The sequence below is a fragment of the Balaenoptera physalus genome, assembly GCF_965194825.1.
Source record: "Balaenoptera physalus genome assembly, chromosome: 5".
Classification (NCBI taxonomy): Eukaryota; Metazoa; Chordata; class Mammalia; order Artiodactyla; family Balaenopteridae; genus Balaenoptera; species Balaenoptera physalus.
In genome coordinates, this window is record NC_138884.1 from 36593170 (window position 1) to 36610309 (window position 17140).

General features: G+C 42.2%; 1 protein-coding gene and 1 pseudogene across 22 annotated transcripts in view; one reads left to right on the forward strand and one right to left on the reverse strand.

The window, feature by feature from the left end:
* SH3D19 (SH3 domain containing 19) overlaps positions 1-17140 on the reverse strand; it is a 191167-nt gene that overhangs the window by 15844 nt on the left and 158183 nt on the right. For 14 of the 21 annotated variants that reach the window (XM_082463319.1, XM_082463323.1, XM_082463310.1 and 11 more), the window contains 7 exons: positions 11299-11371; positions 9471-9601; positions 7581-7636; positions 4881-5083; positions 4354-4406; positions 1760-1946; positions 1249-1346 (listed from right to left, as the gene is read on the reverse strand). In XM_082463319.1, the coding sequence (XP_082319445.1) occupies positions 1249-1346; positions 1760-1946; positions 4354-4406; positions 4881-5083; positions 7581-7636; positions 9471-9601; positions 11299-11371 (801 nt within the window). The other 7 variants (XR_014264075.1, XM_082463328.1, XR_014264076.1 and 4 more) reach the window with 6 other exon arrangements.
* On the forward strand, positions 11379-17136 carry LOC309661591 (transmembrane and ubiquitin-like domain-containing protein 1 pseudogene; annotated as a pseudogene). The gene has a single exon. The product of its transcript is annotated as a transmembrane and ubiquitin-like domain-containing protein 1 pseudogene (transcript).

Consider the following 17140-nt stretch of genomic DNA (forward strand, 5'->3'; position numbering starts at 1 on the left):
AATAATATCCAAAAAGTCTGAATCCAGAGTGTTCACTTGCAGTAACATTTTATGTAACGATAAAAGGAATTAATTTTGAGCCACTGACTCTCAAGATTGAAAAGGACTGGGGCAACAGTTTCCAAACATTTGGATTTTATGGACCAATAAATTAAAAAAAAAAAAAGAAACTGAAATAGGGTTACCAATTATAATTTTGCATAAGAAATCTATATCATTTACTAATAATATTTTATAATAGAAATGACATTTTAATATGAAAAAGAAGAAATTCTCAGAATAAAGTAAAACTCCATCACAAAATAGAAAAGTTAGCAACCTTATATATCTAGGCATGCCTCCCCTTCTCCATGGCTCCCCTAAAGCCTGCACATACCCAATATCACGGTTTTCCTCATTTTGTTGTAGACAGGTGAAAACCTTGTTTGGGTACCCACTGTCTTAAGTCTCATCTTGTCCAATCACTCCTGGATACTTTAATTCCTTCTATGGCATCCCTGCCTCTGAGTATCTCCGATGATGGAGAATTTCCCACTGTCTGACACAGGCTCTTCTGACAGCAATGACTTACTAAAGCCACCCTCCTTCCTCTGGCCCAATCCCAAAGTACTACCCTGGGTGCTTTCCTCTGACCATGGTCGAACTGTGGACTGCGGAAACAGGATCATGGAAGTATTCTTTTTACTTTAAAAAAATAAAAGGTACTTCTTTGATGAAGTAAGATTAAGATTAGATTTTAGGCTTCTAAAAAAAAACTTCTGCAAAGTACCTTAAGCTTTTGGGATCATTTCCCTAACGTCTAGTCAGTGTCTTTGTGGACAAGACTCCGGTGTCTTATGAGGCACTGCTGCAGAGGCCAGCTGTAGTAGGTGCCACCTGATTTCTCCACTGGTTTCAAAGACATGACAGTAGCAGGCTGCAAGGGCCATGTAGAGGATCATCCTTTACTAGGGCTACCAACGAAACCTCCAACATTAGTGAGATCACATGTTATAAGGCCAAGGAATAAGGAATTTGGTAGGTGATTGTGGTGCTATAGATATCAATAAGGCTTTCTTTAAATGCCTTGCTGATAATTTACATTTGCCCTGTTCACTTTCTCTAATCTCATCCTTTAGAATGAGGGTCTGAGATCTGTTCATTCTTGACTAATGATCAATACTCCACCCAAATGTTCCACCCTTCAGTGGAAGACATTTCAAAATTTATAGCTGCTTAATGCAATTACAAAAAGATACACATTCTGACCTTGAAGGAAAGCTCATCTTCATTCTCCCCATGGAAATCATACAAGGCTTTGGCCTTCCTTCCCTTCAGTGCTAAAGCAGCCATACTTTTAGCCTCAGCTGTGAAGACACCAAAAATTCAAATATATACAAAGACATTGGACTAAAACACAAGTTGAACATTTTAAGAAACCCCCTTGTCATTCCCAGGACATAATACTTTCAATTAACTTTGAATTCACTTAACTTGCAAAAAGATGAAGGATGCTGTCTTAGCAGGAAAAACATTATACAAAATATATTAATATTTAGGAGACAAAATTAGCCATTATTAATTGAAGGCATTTTTTAATCTCTTTTCCCCATAACTTCAACAAATTATATGAAGAAAGTTTGCATAACTTTATGAATCAACTTGCAAAAGTAGGCAAACAACTTAAATTGAACATGGCCAGAGGGAAACGGAATATGTATCATTTCAAAGGTCTCGCGCTCCCCTTAGAGGGTAAGAGCCTTCCTTGCAGCTGTCGCACCTGGGCAGGGCCGCACGAAGACTGCGGGGAAGATGCCCTCCCTGTCGCGCAGTCTGCCCTTGTACCAGTCGGGGTCCACACGTTCCATGATCAGGATCCGGTCTCCCCTCTTGAAGGACAAGTCGTCGCTGGTCTCCGCTGTGAAACTGTGAAGAGCTTCGCACCATTCTGCAGAAAGACTGTTCTCCTGTCACAAATCAGAAGTTCGGTAAGAAATGTGAGATTTTATTTGAGATTAATTTCTACAAAGCTTAAAAAGTGGTGGAAAAAAAGCTAAGGGGTCATAAGATTTCAAAGCCTGAAGGCCACTTTAAATCACTCAATACCTTATGTCACTATTGAGTTTCAGAAATAAAAGTTTCCAATAACTTTTTTCTTCAAATAGAATTCTAAATGACAGATGTGATAAAATTTGTGACTTTCTGCTTTCAAGGACTATATAATGCTTAAGCAAAAATTTTTTCTATTTATTATCTATGACATTAGTAACACTAAAATTAGATAAAATCTTGCAATATTTGTGTATAGTATTTATGACACTATGAAAACATTCTGGCAAAGCATATAATTTTCAGTGAGGTTCTTCTTTATCTAAATTAGGAAGGATCAGAATGGGCAGTCTGTTAATTCCCAGGTCTCTACATGGTTCAGAGGCTATCAGATTCCATGGCACAGGACTTCATTACTTCACACTTTTAATTTTATGAGGCGTAGTTAGCGCCAAGGCTGGCAGGACAATCACCCAGATATGGTGGGCTAGTGGGATGGAATGCTCCAACAGGAATGGTTTTACTGCAAACACATCAGAAGAAGGTTCTGCCCTGCGAAGAGGCATCACTGCCAAGTCATGATGGGAGCCCTATGTTCAAGAAGCCCAAGCAGAGAGGCAAGGGTAACAGTAAGAGCAAAGGCTTGGAGCCCGCCAGTCAGCTCTGCCACCTCCTAGCTGACACTGGGCAGGAAGCTTCTCTATTCTGAGCCTCAGCTTCATCTTAGAGTTGCTTTGGGGATCAAAGGAGGTAATGCGTGTAGAATGCTTAGCACAGTGCCTGGTACATCTTAAGTTCTCATCAACTGATGGCTTGAAGGAAAAACAAAAAATTAAACAAACAAAAAACCCTAACCCTACCGTCTTGTTCCTGTACTTGGGTAACCAACCCTAAAGAATGGTACTTGTCACTCCCAAGAAATACAGGGAACCATGTGAACATTTCCTTTTGGAGAACTGTAGTCCCTTTCTTTCCTGTTTGACTTTATCAGTGGGGGGAAGATGAAAGAATTGAGAGACACACAGCCTAATTACCACTGACATTTTGACAAACAATGACCCCATCAGGCTCACTCCTCTAAAATATGTCACAAAAAACAATGGAAGTCACCCACATTCCTATTCAGTTTAAACACTTCTGAAGCCATGTTATACAGTGTAAAAATTTTAATCCATTTTTTTCTCTCTCCCATTATAAAAATAATACAAATGTTCCTAAACATTTGGCAGTTTGGAAATATACGAAGAATGGGAAAAACACCCAACCACCTATAATCTCACTACCTAAGGGCAACTGAATGGTAACAAACACATTTCCTCATAGTCTTTTTATGCTATATATTCAATTTCCCTATAATACATGTTTTCCTCCCATGCCATTTACTTTACAAATCTAGTTTTTAATGGCCTCAGAACATTCTCCCGATAATGATCATATTTAGGTTATTTCCAATTTTTTCTTGTTACAGTAACATCACCATAACCATCTTTGTGACTAACACCTTGTCTCATTTTTCATCCTTTTCTTAGGGTGAGAAATAAAAACAATGATAACAATAATCTGTACTTTCTCTGTTTTAACATTCACATACTTATAATTACTTATTTACTGTTGAGTTGTATTGAATCTTCATTAACTAGATACGTTAAATGGTATTTTATTGTCTCTTTACAAGGCATTTCTTTGATTACTATAAGGTTAAATACTTTTTTAATATCAGCCACTTATAGTATCTCTTTCATGAATATTCTAATAATATCTCTTTCCTTGTTTTTTATCAGGCTTTGCATGTCTTTCTAATTCATTTGTACGAGCTCTATATGCAATAAAGATATTAATCATCTATTTACTTCAAATATTTGCTACATGAATTAAAAAATGACTTACAGGGCTTCCCTGGTGGCGCAGTGGTTAAGAGTCCGCCTGTCAATGCAGGGGACACGGGTTCAAGCCCTGGTCTGGGAAGATCCCACATGATGCAGAGCAACTAGGCCCGTGGGCCACAAGTACTGAGCCTGCACTCTAGAGCCCGCGAGCCACAACTACTAAGCCCGCGTGCCTAGAGCCCATGCTCCACAACAAGAGAAGCCACCACAATGAGAAGCCCGCGCACCACAATGAAGAGTAACCCCTGCTCTCTGCAACTAGAGAAAGCCCGCACACAGCAACGAAGACCCAACGCAGCCAAAAATAAATAAATAAATAAATTTAAAAAAAAAAAACAAAAAATGATTTATAACATTTTCTTTTGATAATTATGATTTTAATAGTCCTCCCAGAGATAAAACTTGGCTTTCACTACATTCATCTATTCAAGCAGCCTACCTGATAATTTGCACCAGAATCTTCTTTTTTGGTTTTCGGTGGTACCTTTGTGCCTGTATTTTAAAAAAATGTCAAAACTTCAGATGTAAAGACCATATAGTATTGGAGAAAAACTGTGGGGGGAGAGTGAAAAGTCTGGGATTCCAGATCAGTCTCTTCATGTACTGGCTACGTAACTTTGCCCGGCACTACCCTCTCCGGATTTGTTTCCTTTACTGTAAGGTGAAGGAGGATACACATTAGTTACACTCTATAGGCCATTTCTGTTTGAAACTCAGTGATTTTTTTTCCTGCCATTTCTAATATGAAGCCACCACTAATTACCTAAAACACCAAAACCAGCTCTTTGAGAGACTGCCACAACAATGACTATCCCAATAATGATGTTTACCATTTAAAAATCATTTTTCCTTCTACCTTAAAAAATATGGCAATATGGATTATTATGCAACTTAAGAATTAACCTATTATCTGGTTTATTTGAATTAGGATAGGACATAATAAAAAACCATATTCTCTGTACTCACTTAAAACATTTGTACCAGAGGTGGGATGATCCTCAATGAGCTCCACAAAGTTAAGGGGGAAGATCCCAGATCTCTCTCGAAGTTCTCCTCTTGCCCACTCGTCATTCACATACTCTTTAAGAATAATAATTTCTCCCTCTGAGAAACTTAACTCATCCTTCTGGTCTCCAATATACTCAAATCGAGCAACACATCTTGGGCCTCTGAAGAAAGAAAATCACATTTGTGGGTTAAACTAGAGAGTACTAACTTTCAAAATGCCTTAAAACCTTCATTTAGTCTTTCAATAAATATTTATTCTGTGTTTACTTTGGAACAAGGTATACTAGGCATAGTTTAAAATTTTCCATGAAAAAGAATAAGCTATATTTCTAAATGATAGTCCTTACTTTTTTAGATATGAACCTATTCACTCAGAAAGGCTAAAGTCAAGGTCACAAGTACAGGCAGAATCCCAGATAAGCAGCTGGTGGTTGGTTAATGTTGCACGTCTTTTGATCACCTTTTCTTCATGACAGAATCTCCCCAGTCTCCTTGTCTTTGTATCCTTGGACCACAGTAATCCAGGGCCAAGTCTGAACCCTCTCAGTCATAAATGCACTGAGTTTAGGAGTGTTAACCCTGAGAATCTCAGGGCAAGACATCAAACTTCCATGGCAGAAATGCAATGGGCACCAGCTGGGCAGGGTAGATGCTCAATGTATGCTGAATCAGTGAGCTGTGTATATAGATGAATGGCCTTCAAAACTAGAAGGTTCGAAGAAAACAGAAACTCGGCTTATTATCTTATAACATTTAATCTCATATCTTACACTGTTGTTTTAAAAATGATTTTTGTATCTCCTTTAAAAAGGCTTCATTTCTGAGAATTAGAACGATCCTTAAATGATCTACAATTTTGACTGAAAATAAGATAAAAACAGAGATGAAATTGTGTCCCTAGAAGACATGACTGAATCCCAAACCTTTGATTTGAGGCTTTGGAAAGGAAGTTTCAACAGCTATGACTAAGGAGATGCAATTGTCTGAAGAGAAAATGTGGGTACTCGCTCCAACCAAAGTCTGATTTAAGTCAGGTCAATGGATCAACAGCCATGAAAGTCCACTTTAAATTCAACCTGCTGACACAGAAAAACTGAACCTGAAATAGAATTAAACTATTGTGGCATCAGAAGTTTCCTTATTTGTGATAACCTTTGCATTTATTTTCTGAAGTCCTCAGGGAGCATATCTTCTTATGTCTGACCTATTCAAAGACAGGTTTACAGTCTTCAGCAGGTACTGAATTCTATTAATTTGCTCATTTAACTGGAATATAAAGTTGCATTGTGGCAATGTTTTAAATCACAAAGGAGTTACAGTGATGCAGAAAAGGGTACATAAATTCACGGATAGGTCTTCAAACATAAAGAAGACCCCCCCCCCCCAAATTAACCCTTCCTTTACTTTCTTCTAGTTCCTCTCAAAAACAAAACAATACAAAATGCCTAGCAGTTTTTGTAGGGTTTATATTTCTGTTAGGTTTACTTTTTTGTTCATTTAAAAAAAAATTTATTTATTTTGCTGCACCGGGTCTTAGTCGTGGCACGTGGGATCTTCGTTGCAGCATGTGGAATCTTTAGTTTCGGCATGCGGGGGTCTTTTAGTTGCGGCATGCGAGATCTTTTAGTTGCAGCATGCGGGATCTTTTAGTTGCGGCATGCGGACTCTTAGTTGCGGAACGTGGGATCTAGTTCCCTGACCAGGGATTGAACCCGAGCCCCCTGCACTGGAAGCACGGAGTCTTAGCTACTGGACCACGAGGGAAGTCCCTCTATCAGGTTTAAATATTTTCTGTTGTTGCAGGAAGTGGGGGGACCCCTTCCAGGGCTTGAGAGTGGGCTCTCGTCTAACATTCGGAAATGAATTGTCCGAGGAGACACACGTACTGACAAAGCAAAAGACTTTATTGGGAAGGGGTGCCTGGGTGGAGAGCAGCGGGGTAAGAGACCCCAGGAGAACTGCTCTGCCACGTGGCTCGCAGTCTCAGGTTTTATGGTAATGGGGTTAGTTTCCGGGTTGTCTCTGCCCAGTCATCTTGGTTGGCCCATATTTAGTCTGACTCAGGGTCCTTCCTGGTGGTGCGCGCATCTCTCAGCCAAGATGGATTCCAGTGCGAAGGATTCTGGGACTTTGGTAGGACAATATTATGGGCTGGCATCTCCTCCCTCTTTTCGGCCCCTCCTGAATTCTCCTGGTTAGCAGCAAGTTCCTTACCGGGACCTCCTGTTGTGAGACAACTCGTGCAAGTGGTTATCATCGTGCCTAGCCAAGGTGGGCGATTTCGGTCAACGGTTCCCTAACACTATGACAAAAATATTTGAACCTTCTAGAAATCTGTTGGTAGACAAACAGCAGAAGGCCAGCACAAAATGCCCTGGATGATGAAACCTCTCTGCTCGGGTGAGGCCAGGCTGTGGGATGCACTGGGATAGACTGTTTGTGCCTGTCTACGTGGCCTGTTTTGATATGGAGAGCTGCTTCTATCAGCATGTTGCAATTTCACCAGAATTTTTAAACTAGTAGTGTTCCTCATAATTAAAAAGACACATTGAGAATCTGAATAATCATACATCTGAAGTGTTTAAGCTTATTAATTCTGTATGACATAAATGCTCACATCCTTTGTATTTTGTTCAAAACAACACAAGTAAAACTTACTTAACACAATGAGATGTGACGGATTCCCTTTTCCCATTTCCTCCTGGAACATCAGTCTAGTAAAGACAAAAATCAAGACAACAGCTGTATTCTTTCAGATTTTAATAAGATAAATTTAAGCTAAGTAATTAGCAAATTCATGACTGAAGTTAACCAGTTTAGCTAGGTGTTAAACCGACGAAATGTACCACAGGTGCTACAAAGGTATGAAATCCAGAATTTGGGTTTTTAAAAAAATGCGTAACTTGTGATGTAGCCTTCCTTGAATAACCAATCCTCTTATTTGCTGGAATAAGCACATTAATGTCGTTCTACCCCTGACTGAGTATTCTCTACCCCTTATCCCCTAAGTTGAAAACTTCAGGTGAGGAGGGCTTAGGATAGAAATGAGGCATCAGGCACTACGTAGACACCTATTCAAACTGTTGGTAGAATTCTGCAATACTTTCATGACCCTAAAATAAAATCTTTTAGTCAAACTTGTGGATTCTCTCCATTTTCATAACTCTGGAACACTTCTTCCCCTTCAACGTGAATAGGGAAGGAAGAGAGGACTCAGTACTCAGTGAGCATCTACTAAGAGGCGAGCACTTTATATAATACCTCATCTACAAGGCTCCAGAGAGCTGCGTTGTGATGAAATATTTGACCATAATGCACTATAGGTCTGAAAACTACTTAAGGCTTTGAGGTTTACATTAAATAAATCAGTGCCCTTCTTAATGAATTTCAAAAGTTCGAAGTCTTAAAACAATTTTTTAAACTTGTAGGCGTAGAAATAACACTTACACCAATAATCTGGCAAATTCAGTGTGATTGATTTCAGTGTGGTAATTGTGCTTTTTAAAGTACTGCTACATTGAGCAGAAGAAAAATGAGGAAGAGTGCTAAAACTAACATTACTCTTTAATATTAATTTAGAGAATGTGGTTGAATGTCTCCAAAGAATCAGGGTATTTATATACCAGACAATTTTTAAGACCCACATTTCATAATTCAAGAGACTCAACCTCATTCATACTTGAAAAATACAGGCTTTCTGTTATATTTGTTTGCTAAGTTTCTGATGTAATGGAAAATCATTTTCTTCCCCCCACCCCACCAAGCAATTAATGCTCAACTATTTAAGCCAGGTTTATTGATATGTTCCAGTATCAATAAGTTATATTAGAGACTGAGTCATTCTCTTCCTACTGATATAAATGTTCAAGTGGCAGTCTGATTTCATCCCCATGTTTCTCAGCCACCCGGGCTTAGCACTCAGGGCTCTCTACTTACGCAAGTTAGGCTTTGAGGGTGTATAAAATTCGGACACTTTAATATAATGTTTCCCAGTCAGATTTGGAATTATTATGTGAAAAATCATTAATGGACCATTACCTCCAATGAAAGTACTTTGGTATTCCCAAATCTATTTTTTTAAAGGTTGAAATAAATGGGAATGGAAGGATGAAAGAAACCAATAACGAAATGTACTCCAAAGAAAAGGAGAAGTGGTACCATAACCTCAGAGAACAAACATTCCTTCAGGACAATCCAGTATCATTTAATTCTTGTTTGCTGAATGTTGCAAAGAATTAACATACACCCTCAAGTGCTTATCAACCCTCCAAGAATAGCTGATTCACCAGTGGACCTGTAGTTTTTCACCTTAGGATTTCAGATAGCATTTAAGCATTAAGTTCTAGTACTCCATAATATATTAATAATTAACTAGTATCTAATTGAACAAACCTTTATTTCTGAATTTTTCAAACACCCAAATGAATTAACGGAAGAGAGAGAACCAGAACCCAAGAATCTAGGCTTCTGGTTATTTTTTTTCTAAACTGTAAATTACACAGAATTCACTGAATATATGACCAACTTAAACAAGCACAATCTACTTACAATCACTTTGACGTAGGTGGCAGGAAATACACCAGTCTGGTTTCTACATTTCCCCCTGTACCAATCTGTATCTATTTTTTCCAGAAGATAAACAATTTCTCCTGAAGTGAGGTTCAAATCATCAACTTGCTCTGTAACATAAAATAATTATGTATGATGAATTACCCTGCTTGCAGATCTGATTAAAGTAGCATTTAGTTCTGTCCACCGAGGCAGTATGTTCTACTGATTCTGAGAACAGGTTATACTAATCAAATTGACTTTAAAAATATATTACTTTTTCCTGGATATCGTTGTTATGAGCTTCCTCTTTTAAGATCAAATTAGATATATTTACCAGGCACTGACTGATAGGAAATGGTTAAAACACACACACACACACACACACACACACACACACACACAAAACACTGTGCTGGCCAAGGATTCTTCCTATGTCAATATAAACCCTCTGCTGAATACATATTTTAACAATGAAAAGAGTTTTACAGACATGGTATAATATTCATATTATTCTCAACCATGCTTAAAAATCATTTCAATCTCAAAATATTAACTAAGGGAGTCCTACGGCTCTTCTGCAAATAAATTTACTCACAGTGAAATAAAAATCAGTCTACCAAGTGGATAAAAAAAAGGTTATAAATAAATCAGGAATTTATTTTATTTGTAGCCTTGGATATAAAAGATACTTAAAAATTGATTACAAAAATTTATATTATTTATTTATTTATATTTATTTATTTATTTTTGGCTGTGCTGGGTCTTCGTTGCTGCACGCGGGCTTTCTCTAGTTGTGGCCGGAGGGGCTACTCTTTGTTGCAGTGCACAGGCTCTAGGCGCATGGGCTTCAGTAGTTGCAGCATGCGGGCTCAGTAGTTGTGGCACATGGGCCCTAGAGCACCTATGGACTTCAGTAGTTGTGGTGCATGGGCTCAGCAGTTGTGGCTCACGGGCTGTAGAGCACAGGCTCAGTAGTTGTGGCACATGGGCTTAGTTGCTCCACGGCATGTGGGATCTTCCCAGACCAGGGATCGAACCCGTGTCCCCTGCATTGGCATGTGGATTCTTTTTTTTTTTTAATAATCTTTTTTCAATTTTTAAAAAAAAATTAATTAATTAATTAATTTATGGCTGTGTTGGGTCTTCGTTTCCGTGTGAGGGCTTTCTCTAGTTGTGGCAAGTGGGGGCCACTCTTCATCGCGGTGTGCGGGCCTCTCACTATCGCGGCCTCTCTTGTTGCGGGGCACAGGCTCCAGACGCGCAGGCTCAGTAGTTGTGGCTCACGGGCCCAGTTGCTACGTGGCATGTGGGATCTTCCCAGACCAGGGCTCGAACCCGTGTCCCCTGCATTGGCAGGCGGATTCTTAACCACTGCGCCACCAGGGAAGTCCCTATTTTTAATTTTTATACTCATTTCGTAAGTAATAGCTGAGCTATGTGTATTGGTTTTACAACCCTTAGGAGAAAAGAACTACACTTATTAAATTCAAATTAATTTCACTACAACTGGTATTTGGTACCCCATTTTGAAAGAGTTAAAAATTTGCAACTGGTAGGCAATTTGCTATTTGTTCATTTGTAAGGGAAACACTCCTCCTCTCTCTCTCACAGGGAGTTTCAAAGGCAAAGCTATTACAGCTAAGCTTTCTGGAATGCCTGGGTACAGCTGATCCTTCCTGAAGGTGGGGTGATGGATGAGATGATCTCTCCAGTCCAGGGCTCTGCTGGTGCAGAAAATGAGAAGGATGTCCTTGAGAGGTTAACCTGGGGAGGATGCCTGATGCCAGATCCTAAGGTTCTACCACATTATTACTTATGTCCTTACCTGCCGGAAAATCATGAAGAACGACAGCATGAGGGGCACCACTGTCAACAGGCTTCTGAGCGTGGCTTGGATCCTGAGGGGGAAAACAGGGCGGTGAATGGAGTGTGCAGGATGGACGCTGGATTTATTATTCACTCTGAGACCATTTTATTTCTCCTCATTAGGGTCCTCTTGACACAATTACATTATGAGTACAAGACGCAAACCACACAGTTGAGCCAGACAAGGGAATCATTACCAAGTTGAAAAGGCATGTGTCCTTGCCAGAGGAAAGCAGAAATAACTCTCAATTATAATATCCCTCAGCATTTTTTAAAGCAAGAGAGTAAAACAAAAGGAAATTACTTAATTTTTTTTTTTTTTTTTTAAAGCAGTACCTATTCTATCCTGAAGTAGTGGTTTTTGACCTCTTTACCTTTCAAGGGTCACTTTTCCCATAAACTGTGATCAGGACTAAACCTTAAGAACAGAGCCTTAAAAGCAGTCTCTTCATTAAGATGGGAAAAGAAGGAAGTTCTGCAATTTATGCTCTTGTCTTTTGTAATGAAAAGAGCTAATGACTTCCACAAAAGTATAATTCACAAAAAGTAAAATCCATTTCGTTTATTACCACTTAACTGAATGCTTTCTCTAATTTGAAAACCAATGCTACCTCCCATGCCTGGCCTGGATTTCCTATTTAATCTGAATGGTTTATTCACCAGTAATTCTAAGTAAATTAGCAAAGAGAATTCAATATTCTCTACCCATCTAACCAACTGCTTAGACTGGCCAGAGGAGAAGCTGAATTTGAAGAGTGACCATTTCTTATTGACAGGCAGCTGTTATTCTTAGTTTCTTTATATGAAGAGACAGGCTTATCCACATCATCATCATCACCAAATCTGACTGAAGGATATTATTTGAAATTATAACTTAAAATTCTTCAATACTGGCAAACCTGTGGAATAAATGAAGGCAAATTTTTGTGCCCTTTTTTTTCTCTTCCCTCCTTCAATGGCTCCTGTCCCCTCAGGGCTCGCCCCTCCCCTGGCCATGACGCTCAGCAGGGATCGAGGTCCACTCCTTCCACTTCTGCCCTGCAGCACCTTTCCTCGACTCTTTTCTGAATCAATCAAAACGCACCTGCATAGGCACGCTGCCTTCTCTCATGTCAGCTGAATGGTAATAGAGGAATAGCTAATGGCAGCTCAGTGTATTAGTTTACCAAAGCAACACTGACATTTTCGTAGAGGATACTCAGTGCTTTTCCCTAAATAAATGGGCATGATGGGAATTTCAGGGATTGTGGAAAGGAACTGTGAGATATTTTAAGCCTAGAGGGTTTTAAAAATTATTATTTACTCAATTTATTACATGTGTGTATGTGTGGTTTTCATTTTTTTCTGATTTACATCTGTGGAAAAAGGAATGACTGCTCACTAAGTGGTGTTAGGCTAGATGGCTTTCCATCTGCTGGAAAAAGTAAAGTCAGAGGCCTACCCCACACCAAACACAAACATGAACCTCCAGATGGACCAAGATCTAAACACAAGCCTGAGAAGGTAGAAGAGGTGGGATGGTAACCTGGGCCTCCCAGTTTCCCTTCTCTGCCTTCCATGCATGGCTACCCCTGGAACGCTGCTCATCACCTTGGCCTGGCAGATGAAGGGCGAGAGGCACAGGTGAACAGGATTGGCCACAAGGGTCTGTACAACTCAGACCATACCATTAGGGTGGGTATCTGGGAGGAAAATCCAACATATTTCACAGCTCTTTCTAGTATGACAGTATGACTATAATGGTTAATACTAATGAGTAATAAGAACAGCTAATATCAGGACTTCCCTGGCGGTCCAGTGGTTAGAGCTCCACACTTCCACTGCAGTGGGCACGGGTTCTATCCCTGGTTGGGGAACTAAGATCTCATACGCCGCGCAGTGCCGCCAAAAAAAAAAAAAAAAGCTGATATTCACTGTTCACCCACTATGCACTACTCACTGTGTTAAACACCTTATATGCATTAATTAGCTCATATAATTTTTTAAGCACCTTTGAGATATAATTCATATACCACAAAATTCACCCATTTAAAGTGTACCTAGGTTTAGTATACTCACAGAATTGTGCGACCATCACCACAATCTAACTTTAGAACATTTTTATCACTCCCTCAAGAAGCCTCCCACCCATTAGCAGTCTCTCCCCACTCACCCTCCCCCCAGCCCTGGGCAACCACTAATCTACCTTCTGGATTTACCTATTCTGGACTTAATATAAATGGAATCATAACGATAAATAAATTGTATAATCAGCTCTGTGAGGAATTATCATACCTATTTCACATATTTAAAAAATGAAGTTCAGGGAGGTCAGATCACCGCCTCAGGTGGTGGGAGGGAAACTGAAACCCGCGTCTGTGCTGAGAACCAAGTGAGGTGACAGTCCCCTGCCTCCCAGCTCTGACAGCCCAACCTCAACCGATAATGTGCAGTGCCTTCTACTGACTAAGGTAGGGGAACGCACAACACATTTTAAGAAATATTTACCTTAAAACTAGGCTTTCAAATAGGTTTTATTTTTCTAAAAAAAATGTCATGTTAGCCGTGACCCAGAGCCTAAGAGAGGCTCCACTTTAGTGTTACCAGCTGTTGGCCCTCGGCAGCCACCTCTCTGCCAGTCTATGGCACAAGCATGAGTAAGATAATGTTTCAAGCGGACAAAACTGTGGGCTTCTATAAAAGAACAACTTGTAATTTTTTCAGCTTCTATTTTCATCAAGGAGAACTTTTTGACAGTACAGCTCCCATGGTTACCCATCAGTGTGCTCTGAGAGAGGAAGAAGAGCGGTGACAGATGTTAATGCTGCATCAAAACAGAGCGAAAATGAGTTAACAGGAGAACCTTCCCCGTGTGGACCAAAGTCAGAAATCTCAGTATCCCAGCTGCAACTAGCGTAAGACATAGCTTCCCTGCTCTCTGAAATTCAAATTTTTAGTTTCTTAGCAAACCTCAAATGATAAGCTGCCTTCTAAGAAGAAAGAATTGGACGAGATTATGAAAACTAGGCTGAATGACAAACCAAGTACTTCACTTGGTTTAAATGACAGATGGGTCTCATTTTTCATATTTGCTACATTACCTAATAGATAGTGAAAAGTTAACTGGATACCTTAAGAAGCTCTTTTAAAAACATAACTCTATAAACTGTCCAATGGCATTTTTCTTGCTGAACAAACGACCTTCAATAATCATTATATTGGCGCTCCCGCCGCTCGGGGATGGGTATGTGGGGCGGGAAGACGGGAGCGGTGATGGAGGATGGGGGCGGGGAGGGCGAAGTCTCGGATTCCCGGGCGGGATCTGGGGTCCTGCAGCAGGCTGGGTGTGGAGAAGCTTCCAGGGTAGGCGCGGGGTCGGGCCGCCTCGGGCTGGGGTGTGAGGGGACCAGGAGGGGCCGAGTTGGGCGGGGGGTGGCAATCCTCGGAGGTTCCACTTTGCCAAAGGGCGCAGTTTGACGTTTGGCGTGTGGAAGCCTTGGGAAGTGGCCCCGCGCCGCGGGTCGGGGTTTGGGTAAATGGTAACGGGGCGGTGTGGGTGTGTGTGTGTGCGCGCGTGCGCGGGTGTGTGCAGAGACCTTCTTCTTCCCCCTTGGAGAAACTTCAGCGACGGAAGAGTAGATAAGCTTTGGGTGAACGAGACGAAGGAGTAGATGAACTTTGGGATGCCCTGGACGGGAAGAACAGGTAAGCTTTGGGGTGCAGTTTGGTGGGGGTTGAATTTAGGGGAGAGTCTCTTAGAAGGTCAAGGCCCTGACCTCGGAATAGGGTTTGGGCGAACTGCGGAGCTGGCTAAAGACCTAGATCTTAGGTTACAAAAAATTAGGACTTGGGATTTGGTGATGGGAAGGGGTACGTGGGGCAGGTCTGGGACAACTGGGCGTCAGAGCAGTCCCTGTCCCAGGGCGGGGCTCGGGTATGCGGGCAGAGGTATGAGGACTGTGGGAGAGTTGGGGTGGGGTGGCGTCAGGAGCCCCCTGAAGTTTGGAGGGCTCCTGGCGGGTGAGCCAGCCCCTCACGGGTTCTTTGTGCCTCCCCAGGTCGGTAGTGCAGCGGGCAAGGCAGGTGCCATGGCCCTGACAGTGGGTGATGAGGTGACCATCCTTTTCGCGGTGCGTGCCTGCCTTCCGGTGCTGGCTCTCGCCTGGGCCTCAACGCACACTGCCGAGGGCACTGATCCACTGCCCCAGCCGTCCGTCAGGGACCCCAACACCGACACAGCCCAGAGAAGCCATGGCGGTCACCGACGGCATCAGAGGGGAGGCCCCAGGAGCCGAGACCCCCAGCCTGAGACATAGAGGTCAGGCTGCACAGCCAGAGCCTGGCGTGGGGCTCCCAGCAACGCCGCCGCCTCCAGACCCCCCCAGGAGCCCCCAGTACTACGGCTGAAATTCCTCAACGATTCAGAGCAGGTGGCCAGGGCCTGGCCCCATGACACCATTGGCTCCCTGAAAAGGACCCAATTTCCTGGCCGGGAACAGCACGTGTGACTCATCTACCAAGGGCAGCTGTTAGGAGACGACACCCAGACCCTGGGCAGCCTTCACCTCCCTGCTAACTGCGTTCTGCATTGCCACGTGCCCACTCGGGAGGGTCCCCCACACCCACCCTGCCCTCCGGGGTCAGAGCCAGGCCCCTCCGGGCTGGCAGTAGGCAGCCTGCTCCTGCCCCTGCTGCTCTGGGACTGCCAGATCCAGTACCGGCCCTTCTTTCCCCTGACCGCCACTCTGGGGCTGGCCGGCTGCACCCTGCTCCCCAGTCTCTTGGCCTTTGCCATGTTCCGCCCGTAGTGCCTCCACGGGCTCTTGGCAGTGTTGCTGGCCCCTCCGGACCTTGCTCCCCATGACACGGTGGGAGCTGCTGTCTGCCTAGGCCTGCCTCTCCGACCTGCCTCTTCCCACTACCCTGGAGCCCAGCCCTGTGCCGCAGAGCACTCCAGGGGCCAGTGGAGGCCCCTCCCTGTGACCTTCATGGCTCTGGGCCATCCCCCGGGGCAGCTGGCCCTCAGCACCCACTAACAGTCAGCTCCTCTGGGTCAGACAGCTGCTGTTGCTGCCCTGGCGCTGGGCAGAGCCGGGCCACGCCCCTGGGCCCTTCTTAGTGTTCTGCCTGACAATCCAGCCACTCTAGTCCCTGACAGCTCCTTGGGCTGATTAGGGACTCAAGGACTGTGAGGGGCTGGAGAAGGGGAGCTGGGAAGGGTGGAGGGGGTTCTCTGGAACATGTGCAGATTAAATAACTGTGAAGTTTAAAAAAGAAAAAAATCATTGTATTCTCCCAGGCTCGACAAATTTGTTAGGCCTAAATTGTGACTTCAGGTTGTTGGAACATCTCATTTCATTTTTTTTATGGGCTATAAGCAGAGAAATGAGGTTTATATTAAGCTTAAATCTTAAAGGGAAGTATTTTTTAATGTCAGGCTTAGCATTTATAGGGCCGCCTTTAAAATAGTTATCCATTCTGTTAGAAAACTAATCTCTAGTACTTTGGTAAACATGTTTACATTATTTCAAAAATAAACAGCTCTCACGGTTGAAAATTAATGACTGAGTGTCCTGGTTGCTGTAAGTCAGCACGATGCGAGGAAGGCAAAACACATGGTAGTCACTGTATCAAAGTGATTAGTATGGCAGTGGCAAGTCTCTTAGAAGTAATTTATTCTTAAAATGGAATAAAACGCTACTGTAATTTTTACTCTGGTTAAAATAAACGTGCTAATAAAAACCTGAGAATGAGCTATAATTAATAGTTCTATGAAATGTGCTGCCATGTGTGATATGAAGGCGGTACAATATTAATTCCTC